We start from the raw sequence: 20,519 nt of genomic DNA, 5'->3' as shown, positions 1-20,519 counted from the left end.
CATTCTGGTGTTTGATGTGAACATTTACTGAAGCTCTTGATCTGTTCCTGCTTGATGCACTGAGCTGCTGCCACCAGAATGACTGATTGGATAAGTGCATGAATGAGCGGATGAAAAAGTTCATAGTCAAGTGACCAGCGAGCAACATCCTCTCTTATCCACCACCGAGGTTTTTTAGGACGACGTACCTGACTTTTTCAGAATTGTGGCCAAGTTGAAAAAGCTTCTGACATTCCAGTGAAAAAAAAAAAATTAAAATAAAATAAATGAAACAATCCATTCATTTTCAGTCTTTTATTGTTGTTTTTTCTTCATGTTACTCTCTTTCTATCAGGTATTGCCAGTCCAGTGAGAGTTGAAACAGATCTTGAAACAGTGTCCTATACAAGTAGAAAACTGACTATTGAAGCAGTAAAGATTGTCAGTAGATCTTAAATAATGTCTTGCCTTCACATGATGGGGAGTCTATGACTCAGCCATAAGTCCAGACTGAAGGGAACAGACACTGGTAAGAAAATACAAAGTCCTACTGTATGACATTGTAATTTGATCTGTGGTGTTGGCGTTAAATGTGTCACTTCACTGGCAGTGCAAATCCAAAAACACTTCAGAAAGGTCTCTCTACAGAACTTGTCCAAACTTTATACGTCAATGCGGTAAGCAAGAAAAAACTGGCTACAGCTAAAGAATCTAAGCATGCATCTGTTTTCACCCTTATAGAAAATGTTTTGCAGTTCCTATCCAAAAGACACAAAGAGCTCAAAATTCCTTCGAAAACCAAATGCAACCTCCAACTTGTGGCCTTTTCAATAACTTGATACAGACGTAGCCACGCTGATCACAGTACATCCTTAAAATCCACCACATGGCAAATTTAACAGTCAATTACAGTTAATGCATTTTTTGATCAATTCTTCAAAATCTATGTTTTCTCAAGGCATTTGTGATTTTAAAATTTCGCTACAAATCAACTCGAAACAGTCGCCAAGCTCTGAGGCAGAAAAAACACAAAGGAACAAGATCATGTCTTCACTGCCTTGTCTTTGGTGTTTGACATTTTTGCCAAAAGTAACACGAGATGCTACGTTAAAAGTGGTCAAAAAATTGCAGCAGAGTAAAAAAAAATCTACACTCTGTTAGATTAGAAGCATCAACTGGAACTCTCGATAGGACGTGACGGCGTCGATGTGTTGCGCGTAAGCGGACATTCAACTATATTTCGTAGAAGCGTTGTGGATGTTTGGTCTGTGTTATGTTATACAGTGGACTGTCCTACCAAGAGTCCTACCTACATACAGATTTAGCTGGAGCTGATACAGTCAGCATACTTAACTCTCTTTTGCGATAGTGCGGCCGCTTAACAGGATAAGGCCTAAGAAGTGAAGCACCAGTGGCATGTGGCTAAAAAGATAGAGAAGGTACAGCAGGATTGAGCTCAGCAAGGAGGCGACATGTGACAGAAAAGGCTGGGGAACCTCAGGAAGGAAAGCAGGGCTGTGTTCCAAATCTTTTATTGCCACCTCTTCAAACTCCAAACATCTCCAGGCCCTACAGCTAAATCCAAATCTGAGGAACTAAGCAACCATTCACACAGCACGTCTAAGAAAGCCTGCTCAAACACACACCAACTGGAACACAGCCAACACAGCAAAACTGTGAAGGGGTGAAAAGTTTAAGTGGATCAAAAAGACAAAAATCTAAGCCCATACACTTAATATGACTATTAATATGACTGCTAACAAAATCTATTGTACTGTAGCTACACCGCCATAAGTGTATATAAAGATACACCAATACAACCATTTGAGTACAAACATGAATAACACACAAAGCACGTGGAATAAGCACAATATCTTCAAAAACCTTCAAAACGGCAAATTCCCTAATAAGGAAACAAAAAAAAAAAAGTACCGTGTTTGTGCTAACATGTAAGACTTCAGTTTCTACATATGCCAGAACAAATAAACCTGGGCGTCTTCGTTACAGTAAGCTCGCCTCTGAAAATCTGCTACCAATGTTGTACCAGTAAACACACACACTCACACACAAAAGAAAGCGAGTTAGCAAAGCGCCATCAACAAGGTTTCTTCAACACAACCACCTTTTGATACACCTAAGCTCACTTCCTGTCTTTTTTTTTTTTAAAGCAAATTAAAGCAGTGAGCAGCTATCTTCAGTTTCAATCCAGTTAAGTCCAGATGAATTTCAGGGCACAAAAAGCTGCCTATATACAATTATTAATTCACTCGGCTCTGAAAAAACAGCAGGGCACAAATGTACAAATCATTTTTTTTTTTTTTATGAAAAGGGTGCTTGTAAAAAGATAAATCTTCAGCAACCAGGAATTACTTTAAGGTCACCTTGATCAACATTCAATTTATAAATCAGGGGAAGCTGGCTCTGATCCTGACTTCTTGTAATCAAGCACAGTGTGAAGGTTTCTCTCATCTAACACTCTTAGCTAATGATCCACACAGTTCAGTCAGGTGTCATTGAGGAAAGTGTACTGGACTGTAATCGTACAGGACCACAGTCAGGTTTCCCTGCTCTAAAGCGCTCCCTATAGACATACTTCATTTACCGTTATCTGGATAATCCGATGATGGACTGTGGAATAATGATACACGCTAGTTACACAGTGATGCTTTCCCATCAGAGGGTCAAAAAGCTGGAGCAGCACGAATGCATGAACAGCTTGTTCTTTCAATGAGCAACACATTAAACTTTTTTTCACAATTTCCATCTTCCTAGGAATAATATTGTAAACTGTAGGAGTGAAAATGAAGGTAAACACTTAAATAAATATTCACAGATTGGTTGATTTCATGACAAAACAGATCTTTTTCCCCGTTGAGAGCATGTACGTGTCGAGCACTGCTCCCTCTTCAGGTTGGAATTCACAATCAAACGTTACACCGCATTGTCTTCTGTGGGCGGCTCAGCGTTGGGGGGCTGGAGAAGAGTCTGCTGAACTGGAAAAAATTAAAACGCTTTCATTAGACACCAGTTGGTTTATCACATAGAACTGTAACAACTTCAACAAATTGATCTATACATGACAAAACATCTGGACAGATGCAGATATCCTGTGTTGACTACCCATAATCCCCTGTGTGCATTTCATTTACTGTGCTGTATTTGTTCTTAGAACTATAACTATTAGCACATTATTTTGTCCTGTGTATTCTGTCTTTATGTATTGACACCTCCACATGGAAAGATTACTTGTTCATAGGACACATCATGACTAGTTTATTTTGTCTGTGATTGCATTCCTTGCTATAGGCACATTTCAAAAAGAGTGACGGATCTGTTGATGTCTCAACCTCCATTGATCAACATGAGTATCTAGAGTGCATAATACCACATCATTGTCCACTGATGTGCACCATATATGTGTCTAATGAATTCTTTCAGCATGTCTGTTCTTCTTTCATAAAGTAGTTTAAACCATCTTTCTAACAAAGGAAGGAAAAGAAAGCGACCAAAGCTTCACCTTGAGGCTCTTGAGCAACGACGGCTTCTGGATTCTCTGCTTTAACCATATCTGCATTCAGACTCTCTGTGAAGGAAGACCGGGTCAGTGAGGTACGCTGAAAGAGCCAGGACAAACGGTCCCTGATAATAAATTGCTAGTTAGACCTCAAAGTCCTTACGCTGTATGCTGAAGCAGAACTTCTTCTTCTGGTAAGAGATATAGCTGCTGACTGCACCAAGCAGCGCCATGGCAACAGCACTCACAATGCCAGCGATGGTGCCAGTTTCTGCCATGCTGTCTAAAAACAGTAATCAATTTGGGAATATTTTTGTGATCTGTGGAAACTGTTCTGGCTTGATACATTTCCCAATGAAACAATAGACAATCTGTTCAGTGTTTAATAGATTTGACCAAAATTATGCTATGATTCTTACCATAATCACCATCATCAGCAGGGTCCACAGGACTGTCCGAACCCCCTGAACCTCCAGAACCTTTTTTCCCTCCTACCATGTAGAAATTAGCAGTATGATTACTTGAAAATTTGTAAAACTACATAATTGATTCTATATAAATGTAATTTATAAAAAAGACGTTTTCCCTCACATAGAAAATGAACATTTCCCCTTATAGCCTGCAACAGCATTGCTTTAAGATGGATTATAGACTTCAGACATTTGGTTCTTAAAATAGAGATTGATTAACACAATTAATAACATTGATTGATTAGTGATAAATAGCACTCCAGATGACCAATTCACTGTAACATTGTTGGGAACACTTCACATTAGACTTCTTGTAAGTAACACTATTTATTTAACACAGTACTTAACATAAACAAAGCATGTACTTCAGCATTAATACGCCACAAGCTATTATTAACCAAGTATATCACACTTGTAATATCTGGCATATTTAAAATAAACAAATAACCAACGCTTACACTATGACTAAAAAAAAATGAGCAGTACGAAGCTCTTAATGCTTAATAGGAACCAATACCATAATTACCATAATAATGCATGTTTGACAAAATTCAAAATTAAAGTTAATTTACATGGATTTTTAATCATGAACTGAATAAATATTCAAGTCAATGCAAGTGTTTGTACAAATAATTTTAAGACCACTGATTTCTTTTTTGAACATTTGTAAATATTGACTCGTCTGACTCATTGACTATTACCATGCAGTTTGTTAGTAGTGTGATAAAGGCAACAAAGATAAAACAGAGCTCTGATTTTTTTTTAGTTTTTTGTTGTTCCTCTAGAATAATTGGTGTTAAAAAGGAAAGTGGTCTATTACACTACCTGTCCCTTTGTCTGGATGATAGCTGCCATCCTTGTTCAAATTGTACAGATCATCATCGGTTAAACCTTTTCCTGTAAAGTTAGACAAAGACTTAGTCTTGAAGCACCAGATAAATGTTTCTCACATACAGAAAGCTCCCAAAAGCATAGAAAACTGCACTAGTCAGCAGGACAAAATCAAAGTGGGTTTATTAGTAAGAAGTGTGTCCTACAATGTGTAAGACTATAATCAGAGCCAGACTGACTGCTGATTAGACCTTAGAAATGGCAAAGGTGGATTGCAAATCTCATGCAAGAGAAAACCCTTTAACATCATAGCAGACAGATGACAGAGAAAGTTGTTAAAGATTTTATTCCCATTACAGAATGCATCACTCAGAAGCGGTGTGTGTTCCTTACCGCCATTTCCACCTGCAATACCGGGGTTGCTGTCACCTCCTCCAAAGTCTTTATCTGAGGAACATGAGAGTCCCTCTAATTTTATTCACACTTCTTTCTCATACAAGTCACTTCACTACAATTAACATATTATCAAATCATTTTCTTCGTATATCAATCTGCATCACACACACAAGGCAGGGCAGTGTAACACACGTAGTGGAATATCTGCCCTGCCATACGAGAGCCTCTTTAGAAGAAGAGTTGATAATGAAATTGCTTTTTCACATATCCCAGCTTGATAGGAATTTGGGGTCAGCTATGATACAGCGCCCGTGGAGTAGAGAGGGTTAAGGTTACTGCAGGGGCTTGAACCCTCAACCTTCTAATAAACCTTTTCCCCCAGTGTCACTGTGATTGACAGGAGAGAGAGTGTCATCCCCCTCATCCACACAGTATGGTCAATATTTCTTAGTGAGAGATGGCTGTGGCATTACATTACTTTTACATTTACTGCATTAGGTAGACACCCCTATCCAGAGCAATTTTTTTACCTAATTTTTATACAACTGAGCAATTGAGGGTTAAGGGTCTTGCTCGGGGGCCCAGCAGTGGTCCTGGGGTTTCGAACTCATAGCCTTCCGACTGGTAGTCCAACACCTTACCCACGTCCCACATCTGGAATCTCTGGCTTCTTACAGAGATCACTTGTTTTAGCCCAAATGCTTTTCTGTGACACCATTTGACAACCTTACGTGCTGCTGTTAAAATGTAAAAGCTTTAGCTGCCCTTTAAATGGCTGTTCTGTCAGACACTGTTGAGCTCCTGCCACAGAACCCATTACACACTGAGTGGGAATTCTCTGTCTGAAAAAAGCCCACTGTTTAGCTGATGTTTGAGAAATGATACCTGGTAGGGCAGTAGAATAAGAGCACAGCATAAAGAACTGGAGACGTATTTATTCTACTCGGCCACATTACACTCACAGTCCACTTTATTAGGAACACTTGTACACTTATGCAGTTAGACCAAACATTAGAATGGTGGAAAAGTGCGAGCTCTGTGATTCTGGCAAAGTTTCAGAAGACAAGAAAAAGTCCCAAAGCAGTGGTTTTATATATATAAAGGGAACAAATTTAAGAAAAATCTGAAATTTGTTTGAAAGACTTTTCTTGCTGGCACTGAGATCAACACTAATGGCACTAATCCATAAGCACCACAATCACTGCACCATAACATTTAACCCTAGGCACTGATGTCCTTCCACAGATCTAAATGCACTGGTTAGTTTATTGCCTGCTCAACCATTTATACATGCAACAATGCATGATCAGATGTTAACCTCTTAACCGTGTCATGCATTATCCTTGTGGAGAAGGAAAAGCCGAGCTAGCTGGTTCTAGCTTTCTCTAGCATCGTTGTATAAAATGTGAACTGAAATGGATTTTCTGTTCTTTCTTGTGACTAAGCAGATTTTGGATACAAGATATGTTACAGCATTGCTAATTGCCTAACTGGCAGTATGCTCTCCAATATAGTGAGAATTACTGAAATAAATACTCACCGTTTTGATTTTTCTTGTTATTTTCAGGCAGTGCATCAGCCAGGTCAAATGCAAGCGGATCTAAAAGATAAGGGTTAGATGTTATTGTGTGTACATTTAAAAATATCTTGTTTAACACAGAAGTATATTATGACAATAAATAATATTATGGCTGTATCAGTTAAAGGCGGGGTGCACGATCTCTGAAAGCCAATGGTGACATTTGAAATCACCTAAACAAACACGCCCCTAACCCAAATGGGTGTCACCCCTGTTTTTAATAGCTCTGCCCCACACATACATACGCAACCCAGGCAACTATTAAGGCGGAACCTGTTGGGGCAGCTGGCCGAGGGTATATTTTTATCAATAAATGAACTCAATGAGTAATACTATGGTAATACAGGTCAAATGTGTTTTTGTAGTACTGTGTGTTGTACCGTGAAAGGTTTAGCTCCGTTTCACGACATTCAACACGTAGAACCCGAGGCAGAGGTAACGGCAGAGGTAACATTAGAGGCAGAGGTAACGGAAGAGGCAGAGGTAATGGCAGAGGTATCCGCCATGTCAATGTTTCAATCGCTTTCGGCTAATGTCAGACATGGGCACTGAACACTCTCTCCGCCGCATATTGAGAAGACACGCCCCTTTCTGCTCATTGGCTACACGTTTGTTTTGTTAGTCGGCCCGACTAACAACATCGCGCACCCTACCTTTAAGTCTGAATTATGTCACAAGGGCACTAACCCCTATTAATAAACCAATACACACTTATACCATAGCACTGCTGGATTCTCATATTCAGAAGAGGCTGACTAATTTTTGCAGAACTGCACGTCTCATGTTTTTTGTTTCTATAGCAACCGCTCATTCACAGCATGGACACTCACATAATTTAAGCCTAACAAATCATTGAAAGCTGGTAAAGCTTTCTATAACAAGATGTTATTTAACAGAAAAGCCACCAGAATTTTGTATTTGACAATCTATGTTTGTTGTCTTATTTGCTTTAAGAAAGAGAGACAAAAAAGCTAAAATCTGGTGAGAAAAACAACTTGAGATGTTATAACCAAAATAATAACAAGAACTAACAAAATGTTAGTTGGAATTAGTAACAATAATTGCTGTGCTATGAAAGGAATAAAACACTTGGAGATTGAGTTGGCACACTGATTATTTTCCTAGAACTGCTCTCTCTTTCATATGCTTTATATACATACAGGTTATGTACAATAGGAAACATGGAGTACCACTGGATACAGTGGATGATATAAAAGAGTGGAACGTACATATAAAAACGTACATACAGGCAAAAGACGTGTGATTTTACATGTAGTGAATGAAGAAACATTGGGAAATGACTAATGGACAAAAAAAATCTCAGCATTCAAGAAAAAAATGGTGGCAGTTATACTATATGCAAGCAACTGTGACTCTGCCTCTACAAATAGACACACACAGACTCAGGGACTATGAGTGGCTCCAGTAAGGGACATGGACAACACAATACACACCGGTCTTGCCAGACGGGGCAGAGGGACGAAGGGGTCTGGCGGATGTGCGGGGCAACAAAGCAGACCGCACGGTTGGCCCAAAGAAATCAGCAAGGTTCTCCTCTGTCAGTAAAGGCTAGCAGGTTAGTAAGATTAAACATACACAAGAGTTGCTTTATAGATGAACTGAAGTTTAAAAATCAGCATTAGTGAAGCGACCCACTGTGACAAACACAAAAGTTGCGCTGAACTTTTTCAGCAAGTCCCTGTAAAACAGACATGATTAATGGCTATGACTATTATAAAACTTTAATCCCTAGAGTGTCTTTTACAGTCCAATTCGATGAGAATAATACTATCATAGTGCTTATCACAATAGGGTTTGGACAGTGCACTACAGTACCTGTGTATTCATGGACACTAATTTGCATTTGATGCCTGATATGAGTGGGACAAGGTGACATTGGATTCAGCTTAAGACTAACTTCACTTACGCTATGGATCTACTTTTCCTAACACTGTTGGTTTCTGCAAGGTACTTAAGGGTTTCTGGGTTGTTTATGTGCAAGTTAATTTCTATAACCATGCACTACATGGGAACAAAAAAAAATGATTGCATGTGTAAGACAGTGTGTTGTCATGCTGAGGAATTAGATCTGTATTTACGGAAGAACAACACGCTGATTTCTAGGGAAAGTGCATAAATTATACAGGCCAAGCTTGAGAAGAAGCAGTGGGAAATAAGCAATTAGAAAACGCCCTCCTATGTTTATCTATATGAAAAAAATGTAACTTATTCATACTGATCACTCTCACCTTTGGGTTTGGTTGTGGACTTGACAGGCTCTTTGGGCTTGACAGCAGGTTTTTGGGTAGGTTTTTCAGGATTAACTCCTACAGAGAAACACAAAAGCCAGTGTTAGACAAACCACTGTGGAGTACTAATGATCAGTTATCAGACAGACCTTTAGGAAATCAGAGATTTATTACAGTGCAGGAGATAATTTGTATAAAATTAAAGCTATTTATTTAATATAACAGCTTAGCTCTGATTACCTCCTCCAGGTTGTTCATTTTCCTTTTGCTTTGGAGTAGCTGAAGAAAGCAAAACATCACAGATGTCAATCCTGATCAGATTCTACACTTTGTTTTCCATTTAATTATTAGCAATATGTGTCTCTCCTACAGTAAAGAAATAATATTCTAGCAGATTAATATTTGAGTCTTATCAACATGATCCTTTTTTAATCCTGTTGATTCTAAAAATTTAATCCAGCACAAAGAAATATTAAGGAGAAAACTTTGCTTACGAGAAGTTGGATCGTCAAAAGCATCAGACAGCTTAAAATCATCTGCCAGACCTGAAACACCAAACATGATATGTTTTCTTTTCAATCATGAACAAAAGTCAGATTTCTGATAATATTCACTTGCAACACTGACAAAAATAACCACAGGACAGGAAGTATCAGTACTAGTTATATTAAATCTCCCAAACAAACCAAATACAAAAATATGTATTCATATTTTTAGCATAATATCCTGACATTATTCCATTCGAGGACTTTTATCATAGATGTCTCACAGCATGACAAACATTCCACAGTCTCTCCATTAAAACAATGGCAAGACAATGGCAGCTGCTCTGTGCAAACGGGCAATATTCATAATGCATAAAAACCCTTTTGTGTTCATATAATTCACAAAGACGATATTCCAAAGAGGATTTTCCTTGTGTGCTATTTTGATTAAAGAGCTTAAAGTTTAAAGTCTGGGACATCTGGACATTTGTCAGAAAAAAGTGACCAATGGAAGAATTCATTTTAAATTAAACAAGGCATTTGTCCAACGGTTGTATGCTGTTTAATTTTAAACTTCACTGGTCTTTATTATATTTAACTTGTATAAGGATTTATACACCCTTCAAGAAACCTTCTATAGCCTTCTAACCTGGCTGTAGCTCTTATCTCAGTCACTCTCTCTGCTGCTATTTTTTTCTGGACAGAGACCTTTGCACTCCATGCCAGGATTAGTAACAGCATTAAAAAACACCATACACTGTGTGCGCTGCTTCCAGACCAGCTCAGCATGTTACTACTGTGTCACATGTCACCAAAACCAAGCGCCTATTGCTTACTCTAAATTTTCCTGCCACAGAAGAGAATTCAAATGACTTTTAATTAACAAATGCTCATGGCAGCATTGTATATGTCTCAGTACAATAATAAGCAGCTCTAGTTTTTTGCAATTCATTTCAAATTTGGTATCAAATATATGGGCTGACCTAACATCTTCCAATATATTATAATTCTATTAACCCATTCTTGAATAGTTGTTGCGTCTGTTAATTAAGCACTGATGTAAGACATTATTGCGTTGTATTTTTTGTATTGTGTATTGTCTTGTGTCCTGCACTGTCTTGTTTGTCTTGTGTCCTGCACTGTCTTGTTTGTCTTGTGTCCTGCACTGTTTGCACCAGGTTGCACAGATGCACTTTATGTATCTAGGACTTACTAAGTCCTTATAGCTCTGTCTTTGTTTTATGTAGAGCCTGGAGAAACCTTGTCTCATTTCACTGTGTGCTGCAACAGCTTTATATGGATGAAATGACAATAAAAGCTACTTGACTTGACTTTTTCCATGTCATTGAGTCAAAGCAGTAATACAGTCAATTAATAATGACTGGTGCAGATCTATACGCATCCTTACATAAATAATGAATTCAATAAAATGGGTTTAAAGCACATGGCTTCTAGCTTGGCTCTGATTACACACAGCAGAGGGTGTGGCTGATGGAGCAGAGGAGACAGAAGGCAGATGAGTCCTTACACTAGCTGCAACTTGGGTGGGACTACTGCAAAATATGAGAGGGGGAAACTAAATCAAGCATATTATCTCCCTACTAACAAGATAAATGTCACTTGCTCTCTACATGTAAATTATCTGCATAGCACCATGTTGTTGGTAGGAAATAAGAAATAGCCTCGAAAAGGTTTTTGCCCTTATAAAATAAGGTTAGTGTATATACACCACCCCTTGACAAAATGCGATGGTATCTTCCCGTATTCCGCAGTCCCCAAAACCCATGTTACACTCATGTTGCACCTGGTTGAGCAGCGGTACAGCATGCGCATGCGCATTGAGCTCCACCTGCACGCTTCTAGAGAGCACGAGACCGGCGACACCGCTATTGTTAATATGGGCGTGTATCCAGTACAAACCCTATAGAGCTGATTTCATACAGCTTGTAAGAGCATCTTCACATTTTAGCATCTATTCTTTGCGTTATATTGCGGATTTCAAACGTCGGAATAAAAAAAAATCTTCTAAATTGATGTGATGATTAACTGAAAAATATGAGAACGTGACAAAAACATCACGAGTTTACTGCAATATGACACAAATATCATCAAGAATATGTCGCATTGCATAATGTACAACTTTACATAGGACATATGCTATAAGGAATAAGCTTTGATTTGTAATATTCCCAGACCATGAAGGCAGACAGTATCGTATGAAGCCAAACAGTCAAAGCCAAGCTCAGATATGTCTGATGTGCTACAAACCCGTTACATAATGTAAACTATGTAACATGCAGAGAGAGAGAGAGAGAGAGAGAGAGAGAGAGAGAGAGAGAGAGAGAGAGAGAGAGAGAGAGAGAGAGAGAGAGAGAACACAGACAGAGACTGAAAGAGACAGACAGAGAGAGAGAGAACACAGACAGAGACTGAAAGAGAAAGAGAGAGAGAGAGAGAGAGAGAGAGAGAGAGAGAGAGAGAGAGAGAGAGAGAGAGAGAGAGAGAGACACACACAGAGAGAGACACACACACAGACAGACAGACAGAGACACACAGACAGAGAGAGAGACACAGACAGAGAGACTGAAAGAGAGACAGAGAGCGAGACAGACAGACAGATAGAGAAAGTGAGAGACAGAGAGAGAAACAGAGGGGGGGGGAGGAAACGGAGTATTGAAGCGCCTGCGGTTTCAACAAAAGAGGGCCGACGGGCTTCACTCACCTCCCAGTACTAACAGCGAAAAAAGGGCTAAACAAGCCCACACCGCAAACCCCCTCATGGTTCAAAGTCCGTGTTTTCGATCGGCTTTCGCGTCTGAACGGCTTCTTTCTAAAGAACCGAGTTCGAGTCAGAGAAGCTCTGAGCCTGAACAACAGAGAGAGTCCAAACCTCTGCACCAAACCGCTGCAGTCTGACTGAGCGACTGAGCGAGAGGTGGCGAGATTCACGTTACTGCCGCTCACAGGGCGGATCCTCTGCTTTACCCACTGCATAGTTACCAAAATCATTTACATCACATTCATCATTCATACACGTAAGTGGAATCGGACACGTGGGTCTTCTTGAGATACAAAATGGACTCCATATATCCAAAATACAAACCACACAGAAGATGTTGAGGTTAAGGCACATTTGCCTACTTATTTTAACAGCAATGGCAGCAAGAACAATCAATGATTCTTCAACAAGCTAAAATCCATACAGCCTTCTATACAAGTATTACACACCAATACTGCATTTATATTAGATTTAGCCACATCCTTGGTCTGCAGAAAAGGCTTCTTTTGCATCACTCTCACATACAGCTTCACCTTGTTCAAAGTGCGCTGAATTGTTGAAAGATGCACAGTGACACCATCTGCAGCAAGTTGATGTTGTAGGTCTTTGGAGGTGGTCTGTGGGCTGTTTTTGACCGTTCTCACCATCCTTCGCCTTTCCAATATTTTACGTGGCCTGCCACTTCTGGTCTTAGCAAGAACTGTACCTGTGGTCTGCCATTTCCTCGCTATGTTCCTCACAGTGGACACTGACAGCTTATATCACTGCGATAACTTTTTGTAGCCTTCCCCTAAACCATAATGTTGAACAATCTTTGTTTTCAGTTGTTTTGAGGCCTCCATGTTGCCACTCTTCAGAGGAGAGTCATAGAGAACAGCTTGCAATTGGCCACCTTAAATACCTTTTTTCATGATTAGATGCACCTGTCTAGGAAGCTCAAGGCTTAATGAGCCACCAAACCAATTGTGTGTTCCAATTAATCAGTGCTAAGTAGTTACAGGTATTCAAATCAACAAAATGGCAAGGGTGCTCAAATTTATGCACCTGTTTAATTTTGTTTTGATGCATATTGCACATTTTCTGTTAATTCAATAAACCTCATTTCACTACTGAAATATTACTGTGTCCTTCAGTTATTTGATAGATCAAAATGAAATTGCTGATCCAAACACCCAAATATTTATAAATGAAAATCATGGAAATTGTCAGGGGTTCCTAAACTTTTGCCTACTACTGTATATGCCTGTTTGGCAGCCAGCACAGGGTTCTTTTTTTTTTTTTTTTTTTTTTTTACATTGTACACCCTTCAGCTTGTATTTTCACCCTTCCTTCAGTTTAAGCCATAGGAGTTTATTAAGAAGTACAAAAATCTTTTGCAAACCATTAATCATACAAAAAAAATCAATTACCAAACAAGGAAATCTCAAATTTATGTGTAGAACTGAATACTACTACTAAATATATACTACTACCAGTGAAGCAGTTACTGATAGACCTAAATTACTAATATATTTGAATATATTTACTCCATAAATTAATTAAACACATCACACTTTCTTGTAGGAGAGTTTATGTAATTAATCCTTTATACTGTATAGCTTCAAGCATTATGTATTACTTCAAATAACTGGTGCACAATGTGAAGCAAAATAAATAAATAAACACACCTGTTTCCAAAAACATGATATCCAGTCAATTCAATTCAATTTTATTCATTTTTAATAATGGACATTGTCATAAAACAGCTTTAAATTAATCAGAATATAAAATGCAAAAACTCCTTGAGATGACATGAAGAAGAAACCTTGAGAAGGGAACCTATACTGTGCAATTGTTAATAATTCCTTTTCTATAACTGTGTAGTGTGAAAAAATTCAAATTCTAAAAAACAAACTAATTGTGTTAACATAAACTTGTTAGAGATTTAAGTCTATCCTATCAAACTGAAGTTCAACTCTTAACTCTTCACTGATGGATACTTGAGAGTAAACCATGCTTGTATCATCCATATACCATTCATACACACATACATATCATGATATATATATATATATATATATATATATATATATATATATATATATATATATATATATATATATATATATAATGTGTGAGTTAGGCACAGGCTCCCCGTGACCCGAGAATAGTTCGGATAAGCGCTAGAAAATGAGTGAGTGAGTGAGTGAGTGAGTGAGTGAGATAATGTGTGTGTGTGTTTGTGTGTGTGTGTTATATTTTCTGCTTGGTAAGTATACAAAGATTCATTTCACAGTACATAACACTGAGATCTGTAACTGGAATTGAAGTTTTCAATTGGCCTTATCATCATTTATTCCTCAAAGTGGAGGAAGAAGGCTTTTAATAGTTGTGGCGTCGAGGTTATTTACACAGATCAGCCGGCACTTAGTTGAACAACACATAACCTTTGTTTATTGAGCAAGTGTGGGACTCATCTCCTAAGCACGGTAAGAGAAAGAAGTGTGTATTCACATCATCACGCATGTGCAGTAGTCGATCATGTCAATTTAAATAAATTCAAATCAAATTTTATTTGTCACATACACATACATACAAAGTACGACATGCAGTGAAATAAAAGGAAAAAGGAATGCAATTTGGGATAAAGAATAAAACCAAAAGGAGGCAGATAAATAACATATAAACTATATAAAATAAAATATTTATAATATGAAAAATATGAAAATATATGTGAAAAATAGTGTACATACATAAATGTGTTTTTATGATTGTCCTTAAAGTGTCCATGTGCAGTATGCTGTGTATAAAGTGTATAAAGTGGCACTGTGCTGTGAAAGTCCAGTGTTAAAGTGACAGTCCAGATTTAAAGTGACATAGTCAAAAGATGGTTGTCCGGTACTAGATCCTGGGTGCTTCCTGGTTTAAACTCCGAATGGCCTGAGGGAAGAAGCTTCTCCTCATTCTCTCTGTGTTTGCTTTCAAGTAGCGGAAGCGCTTCCATGAACGCCACAGAGTCCATTGTAAGGATGGCTGATATCCTTTGCAATCTTCCTGGCCCTGTCCTGCATCCGGTGTGGATGGTGCATTCAGCTAACAGCACCACCCTCTGGAGGGCTCGTCTGTCCTGCATGGTGCTGTTCCCAAACCAGGATGTGATACTACCCGTCAGGACGCTCTCAGTGGTGCAGGTGTAGAAAGTCTTTAGCACCTGAGAGGGTAGATTGAAGTCCCTTAAGCGTCTCAGATGGTACAGACGCTGCCGGGCCAGGGTGTTGATGTGACAGGACCAAGACAGGTCCTGTGTGATGTGAACACCAATGTATCAGAAACTGTCCACTCTCTCCACTGGGGTCCCGTTGATGTTTAGCGGTTGGTATGATCGCTCCTGCTTTGTGCTGAAGTCCACTATCAACTCCTTAGTCTTGCTGACGTTCAGGAGAAGATTGTTCTCCTGGCACCATCTCTCCAGGTTTTTAGTCTCCTGTAGGTAGGCCGTCTCGTCGTTGTTGGAGATCAGGCCCACCACAACAGTGTCGTCAGCAAACTTGATGATGGTGGTGGAGTTGGACGTGGCCACACAGTCATATGTGTACAGAGAGTACAGCAGGGGGCTCAGAACATAATTCTGGGGAGCTTCAGTGCTGAGGGTGAGGGTGGATGAGGTTTGTTTTCCCCCTGTATGGCTTGTGGTCTGTCTGTCAGGAAGTTGGAGATCCATTTGACACAGCGGCAGGTTGAGTCCCAGGACCTCCATCTTAGAGGTGAGCGTGGAGGGAATTATGGTGTTGAACGCTGAACTGAAGTCCACAAACCGCATTTTTGCATAATTCCCTTTTCTGCAGTCCAGGTGGCTCATTGTAGTGTGGAGAAGATGAGAAATGGCGTCCTCAGTTGAGGGCTCTGGCGGTACGCAAAAATTTCAATTCAAACGATTCCATTTCACATGACAAAAGTGATGCTTTTGTTTCAGTAGATGGAGTCAGTCAGTCTTTTTGCATTGAGAGGATTTTGAATGCAAATCTGGATAATCCACAGAAAGTTGTGTAAAATCATCCTAGAATAAAGACACAGCTTTACTGACTGACAAGATATGTGACAATTGTTGGCTCATCTTTTCATATTAACCATTTAAACACGTATCTTATTGTTCATTTGTTGATCTTATAAAGTGTATTACTCATTCACTACTATTAATTATTCAGCAACTACAGGAAAGCTATGTAGTTATGACAGTGAGATGCCACTGGTGGTTCCAGAAAGTTTAAGAGTTAAGACAATGATTAAGATGATTAAGATGATTTAATTTCTAAAAAAGAATCACAGACAAAACTTTTGTTTCTTTACAATAAGATCTTTATGCTGTTATTTAGAGTATCTATAACCTCAAAATTGTTAGGCTTTGGTAGACAAGCCGAAGCTTTTCTGTTCTATTTCAATTTAATCTGACCTATAAACAACAGTATAAGCATAAAAACCCAGTGGTACTAGAAGCAAACCTGGATAATTAATAAAAACAAATACAAAAACAGATTTCACAAGATATAAATTGGCCAAGTAATCGCATAGGATTCTTTGCTGTTTAGTCCTGCTCACTACAAGAAGAAAAAGTTGATATGCACTTAGTTACTATATTTGAGTATTGATTTTTATACTTTACTTTAGTGTTATTGAGTCTTTCCTCAGAGGTTGTAAGCCAGTGACTTCTATGCCGGTCCCAAGCCCGGATAAATAAAGAGGGTTGTCTCATGAAGGGCATCCAGTGGAAAACATGCCTAATTTAAAGATGTGAATCGTCAGTGGGAATTTCATATCAGTCAAGGCCCGGGTTAACAACGAACACTACCAGCAATGTTAACCTACAGGGTGCCGGCGGAAATTAGACTACTGTTGGTCAGGGAACGAGAGGAAGAAGAAGGATTCATAGACAGAGAGAGAAGAGGAAAGGCAGAAGAATATTTCTAAGAATAGGAACTCTTAACTTTGGTACAATGACAGGGAAAGGTAAAGAGCTGGGTTCTTGCGGACAAAGTGCAATGTCCAAACCATTAAACCAGGAGGTCACTTCTTTAGTGGCTGGCTATTACATTTATTTTTATCTATGTTTATTTCTCCGTAAATAGCCCAATAGAATTTTGTCATTTCGCTCTGTTGAAATTGACCTTGGGTTTTTGTGGTTAGAGTCCAATGTTTAGGGCCAGGAAGTCACTTCTTTAGCAGTTACCTATTAAGTCAATTTTTATCTATGTTTATTTCTCTCCTGCTAGCCCAAAATAATTTTCCCATTTCCCTCTATGAGAATAGAACCTGCGTTTTTTTTATGTTCAGAGTCCAACATCCTAACCATTACACCAGTAGGTTACTTCTTCATTACTTAAAGATTAAGTTCATTTTGATCTATGTTTATTTCTCTCTTACTAGCCTAAAAGAATTTTCCAATTTCCCTCTATAGGAATAGAACCTGTGTTGTTGTGTTTAGAGGCCAATGTCCTAACCATTACACAATTAGGCTACATATTTTGAACTTCAATTTTGAGTTTATTTTGATCTGTGTTTATTTCTCTATTACTAGCCTAAAATAATTTTGCATTTCACTCTAGGGGAATAGAACCTGTGTGGGTGTGTTCAGAGTCCAATGTCCTAACCATTACACCATTAGGATTCTTTGTTAGAGCATGAATTTTAAGTTTATTTTGAGCTATGTTTATTTCTCTATTACTAGCTTAATAAATTTTGCCATTTCACTCTATGGGAATAGAACCTGTGTTGTTGTGTTCAGAGTCCAATGGCCTAACCATTACACCATTTGGATTCTTCTTTAGTACATAAATTTTACGTTTATATTGATCTATGTTTATTTCTCTGTTACTAGCCCAAATAAATTTTGGCATATCACTCTATGGGAGTAGAACCTGTGTTGTTGCGTACAGAGGCCAATGCCCTAACCATTACACCAGTTGGTTACGTCTTTAGTACGTGAATATTAAGTTTATTTTGATCTATGTTTATCATAATGCAGCCTTCTGTGGTAAATAGAACTTGGGTTTTTGAGGTCAGTGTCCGATTTCCTAACCATTATAAAGAGGAGTTCGCATCTTTATTAATTGGCTATTAAGTTTATTTTAATCTATGTTTCTTTCTTTCTAAGAAGCCCAAAACAATTTTGCTATTTCATACTGTAGACCTCTGTTCTAATTGAACTTGTGCTTTTGTGGTCAGAGTCCAACGTCCTAACCATTAGAATCTTGCCATGTCTGTCTGTTGGAATTGTATGTCTAATGTCCTAACCATTACACCAGGATATCATCTCTTTAGAAGTTGGCAATTAAGTTGATTTTGATCTAAGTTTAATGCGCTAAGTGAGTTTTGCCATTTCTCTCTGTGGGAATTGAACTTGGGTTCTGGTGGTCAGAGAGCAATGTCCAAACTATTTCACCAGGAGGTCACTTATTTTTATGTTTAGTACTGATCACAATAACTAATGTGCTAGGTTAATGCTGAATATTCTTTGGTTATTAAGACAATTTCCTTCTTATTAGTTTGTTAGAACATTGGAGTTAACCATGATCATGACCAAGCAATATATAAAGATTTGTTTTCAGGCAAGACAATGTAGTTGCTTAATGTAGTTTAAATGAGCAATAAAAGTTTTAATGTTGATAAGAGTTTTACAAATTTTACTTCACGAAAGTACATTTTTGGCTGGATACTTTAACTTTTATTTTATTAACAATTTTATCTATACTTTCACACGTAGTTAAGTATACTCTCTCAATACTTTCTACATACACTAGACACTGTAGGATTTTGACAACACCATAAGCACACACATTAATCCACATTAACAAGCTATCATTTTTGTTGAACAAGCGTAAAAAGTGTGTGAATGTTTTCAGCTTTTGGTAGGTTATGAATCTTGTTATTCTAACTTATCTCATGGCTTTTTCTTGTTTTGTTGGAGCACTGTGAAAAAAGCAAGACAGTAAATGTTACCAGACCGATGACCAAGAATTTGAATATAGGCAACATTACTAGATACAAACAAGCATGTTTATCTGATTAAACCAGCAGAAAAATTAAGAGGCACAATCTAATACCAATTTACTCTCAAAAACTAATGCCTCAGCCTCTTAGACTATTTCCTGTTTTTGTTTTTGAGGAGTAGGAATACACAGAAAGACAGGAACCAGGTGTTTGTGAGAATAAAGGTCAGTTACTCTGAATGAGACTTGAATAGATGCAGCTGCCTACACACATGTGTACATGCTCTCTCTCTCTCTCTCTCTCTCTCTCTCTCTCTCTCTCTCTCTCTCTCTCTCTCTCTCTCTCTCTCTCTAATGCAGTTCTGCCTTTTTCTGTGTTCAATTTCTTCATAATATCTCCCTGATCCAGCTAACTGTAGAGTATTCAAACAAAACAGTTCAGGACAGCTCACTAGGTGATGTCCCTGTCCCACAAAAATAGTATTCTAGTTTCTCCATGACAATGTAAAGGCTTTCCAGCTTTTGTAGTAGACTGAACATTTTCCCCAAGGCCTAGTTCAGTGATATTTAGATGGTGTACAGACCTGCAAGTTACAAAGCAAAATTAAATATCAATAGAGTTGCAGTTCTGATGATTTGATCATCAGATCAAATGAGAATGGCCAGACAGATTTGAGCTGACAGGATGCCTATGTTTAACAGAAAAGCATCATATGAGGCACAACAGTAGCCTTGAGGTGGAAGACCTCATCAGGTTCTGTTCCTGTCAGCCAAGTTCAAGAATCTAAGGCTACAGTGAACACATGCTCAGACATTGGAAGAACATTTTTATTTTTTATGTTTTTTCTTGTTATTTACTCTAGTACTAGTTTTGTGTGGAAAAAAAATCCCAGGAGATCAGTAAATCTGTCAAGGTCACACTCATCAAGATCACATATTTTCCTCATTCTGTTGTTTGACATGGGCATGATCTGAAACTCTTTATCTGTATTTGCTTGATTTTATTCATTGCACAGCTTCCACATGATTGGCTTACTGGATAATTGCAAGACTGAGCAGTTGTGCAGATGTTCTTCAGATCAGAATGTGCCTTTACACTAAATTGCTTCGATAAGAGATTTTTCCTTGGAAACGTTTCCCAAAAAACATCATAGAGCATCTAGTCTCACTGTTTATAGCCACAATATTTTTGCCATATTACTACAAACCTTCCTCGAAATCATACCAACCCTGAAGCTCATGCATAGTATCACAAGCTATGACCAAGCAAAAACG

General features: G+C 38.3%; 1 protein-coding gene across 4 annotated transcripts; it reads right to left on the bottom strand.

Annotated features, from left to right (window-relative positions):
- Positions 1 to 279: 279 nt before the first annotated feature.
- cd99l2 (CD99 molecule-like 2) lies at positions 280 to 12,415 on the bottom strand. Of its 4 annotated transcripts, XM_060874496.1 has the most exons (12): positions 12,226 to 12,415; positions 9,513 to 9,563; positions 9,259 to 9,297; positions 9,019 to 9,096; positions 8,224 to 8,325; positions 6,731 to 6,790; positions 5,188 to 5,241; positions 4,789 to 4,860; positions 3,913 to 3,984; positions 3,657 to 3,776; positions 3,497 to 3,562; positions 280 to 2,972 (listed from the first exon to the last, which is right to left on the bottom strand). In XM_060874496.1, the coding sequence occupies exons 1-12, from the start codon at positions 12,281 to 12,283 to the stop codon at positions 2,911 to 2,913; spliced, it is 834 nt and encodes a 277-aa protein (XP_060730479.1). In that variant the 5' UTR covers positions 12,284 to 12,415; the 3' UTR covers positions 280 to 2,910. The 4 variants fall into 4 exon arrangements, with proteins under 4 accessions (XP_060730479.1, XP_060730480.1, XP_060730481.1 ...); XM_060874497.1 differs by lacking the exon at positions 5,188 to 5,241; XM_060874498.1 differs by lacking the exon at positions 8,224 to 8,325.
- Between the last annotated feature and the right edge of the window lie 8,104 nt (positions 12,416 to 20,519).

The sequence above is a fragment of the Tachysurus vachellii genome, chromosome 7, assembly GCF_030014155.1.
Source record: "Tachysurus vachellii isolate PV-2020 chromosome 7, HZAU_Pvac_v1, whole genome shotgun sequence".
In the NCBI taxonomy this organism is placed as follows: domain Eukaryota; kingdom Metazoa; phylum Chordata; class Actinopteri; order Siluriformes; family Bagridae; genus Tachysurus; species Tachysurus vachellii.
This window is presented reverse-complemented; position numbering and strand designations above follow the sequence as displayed.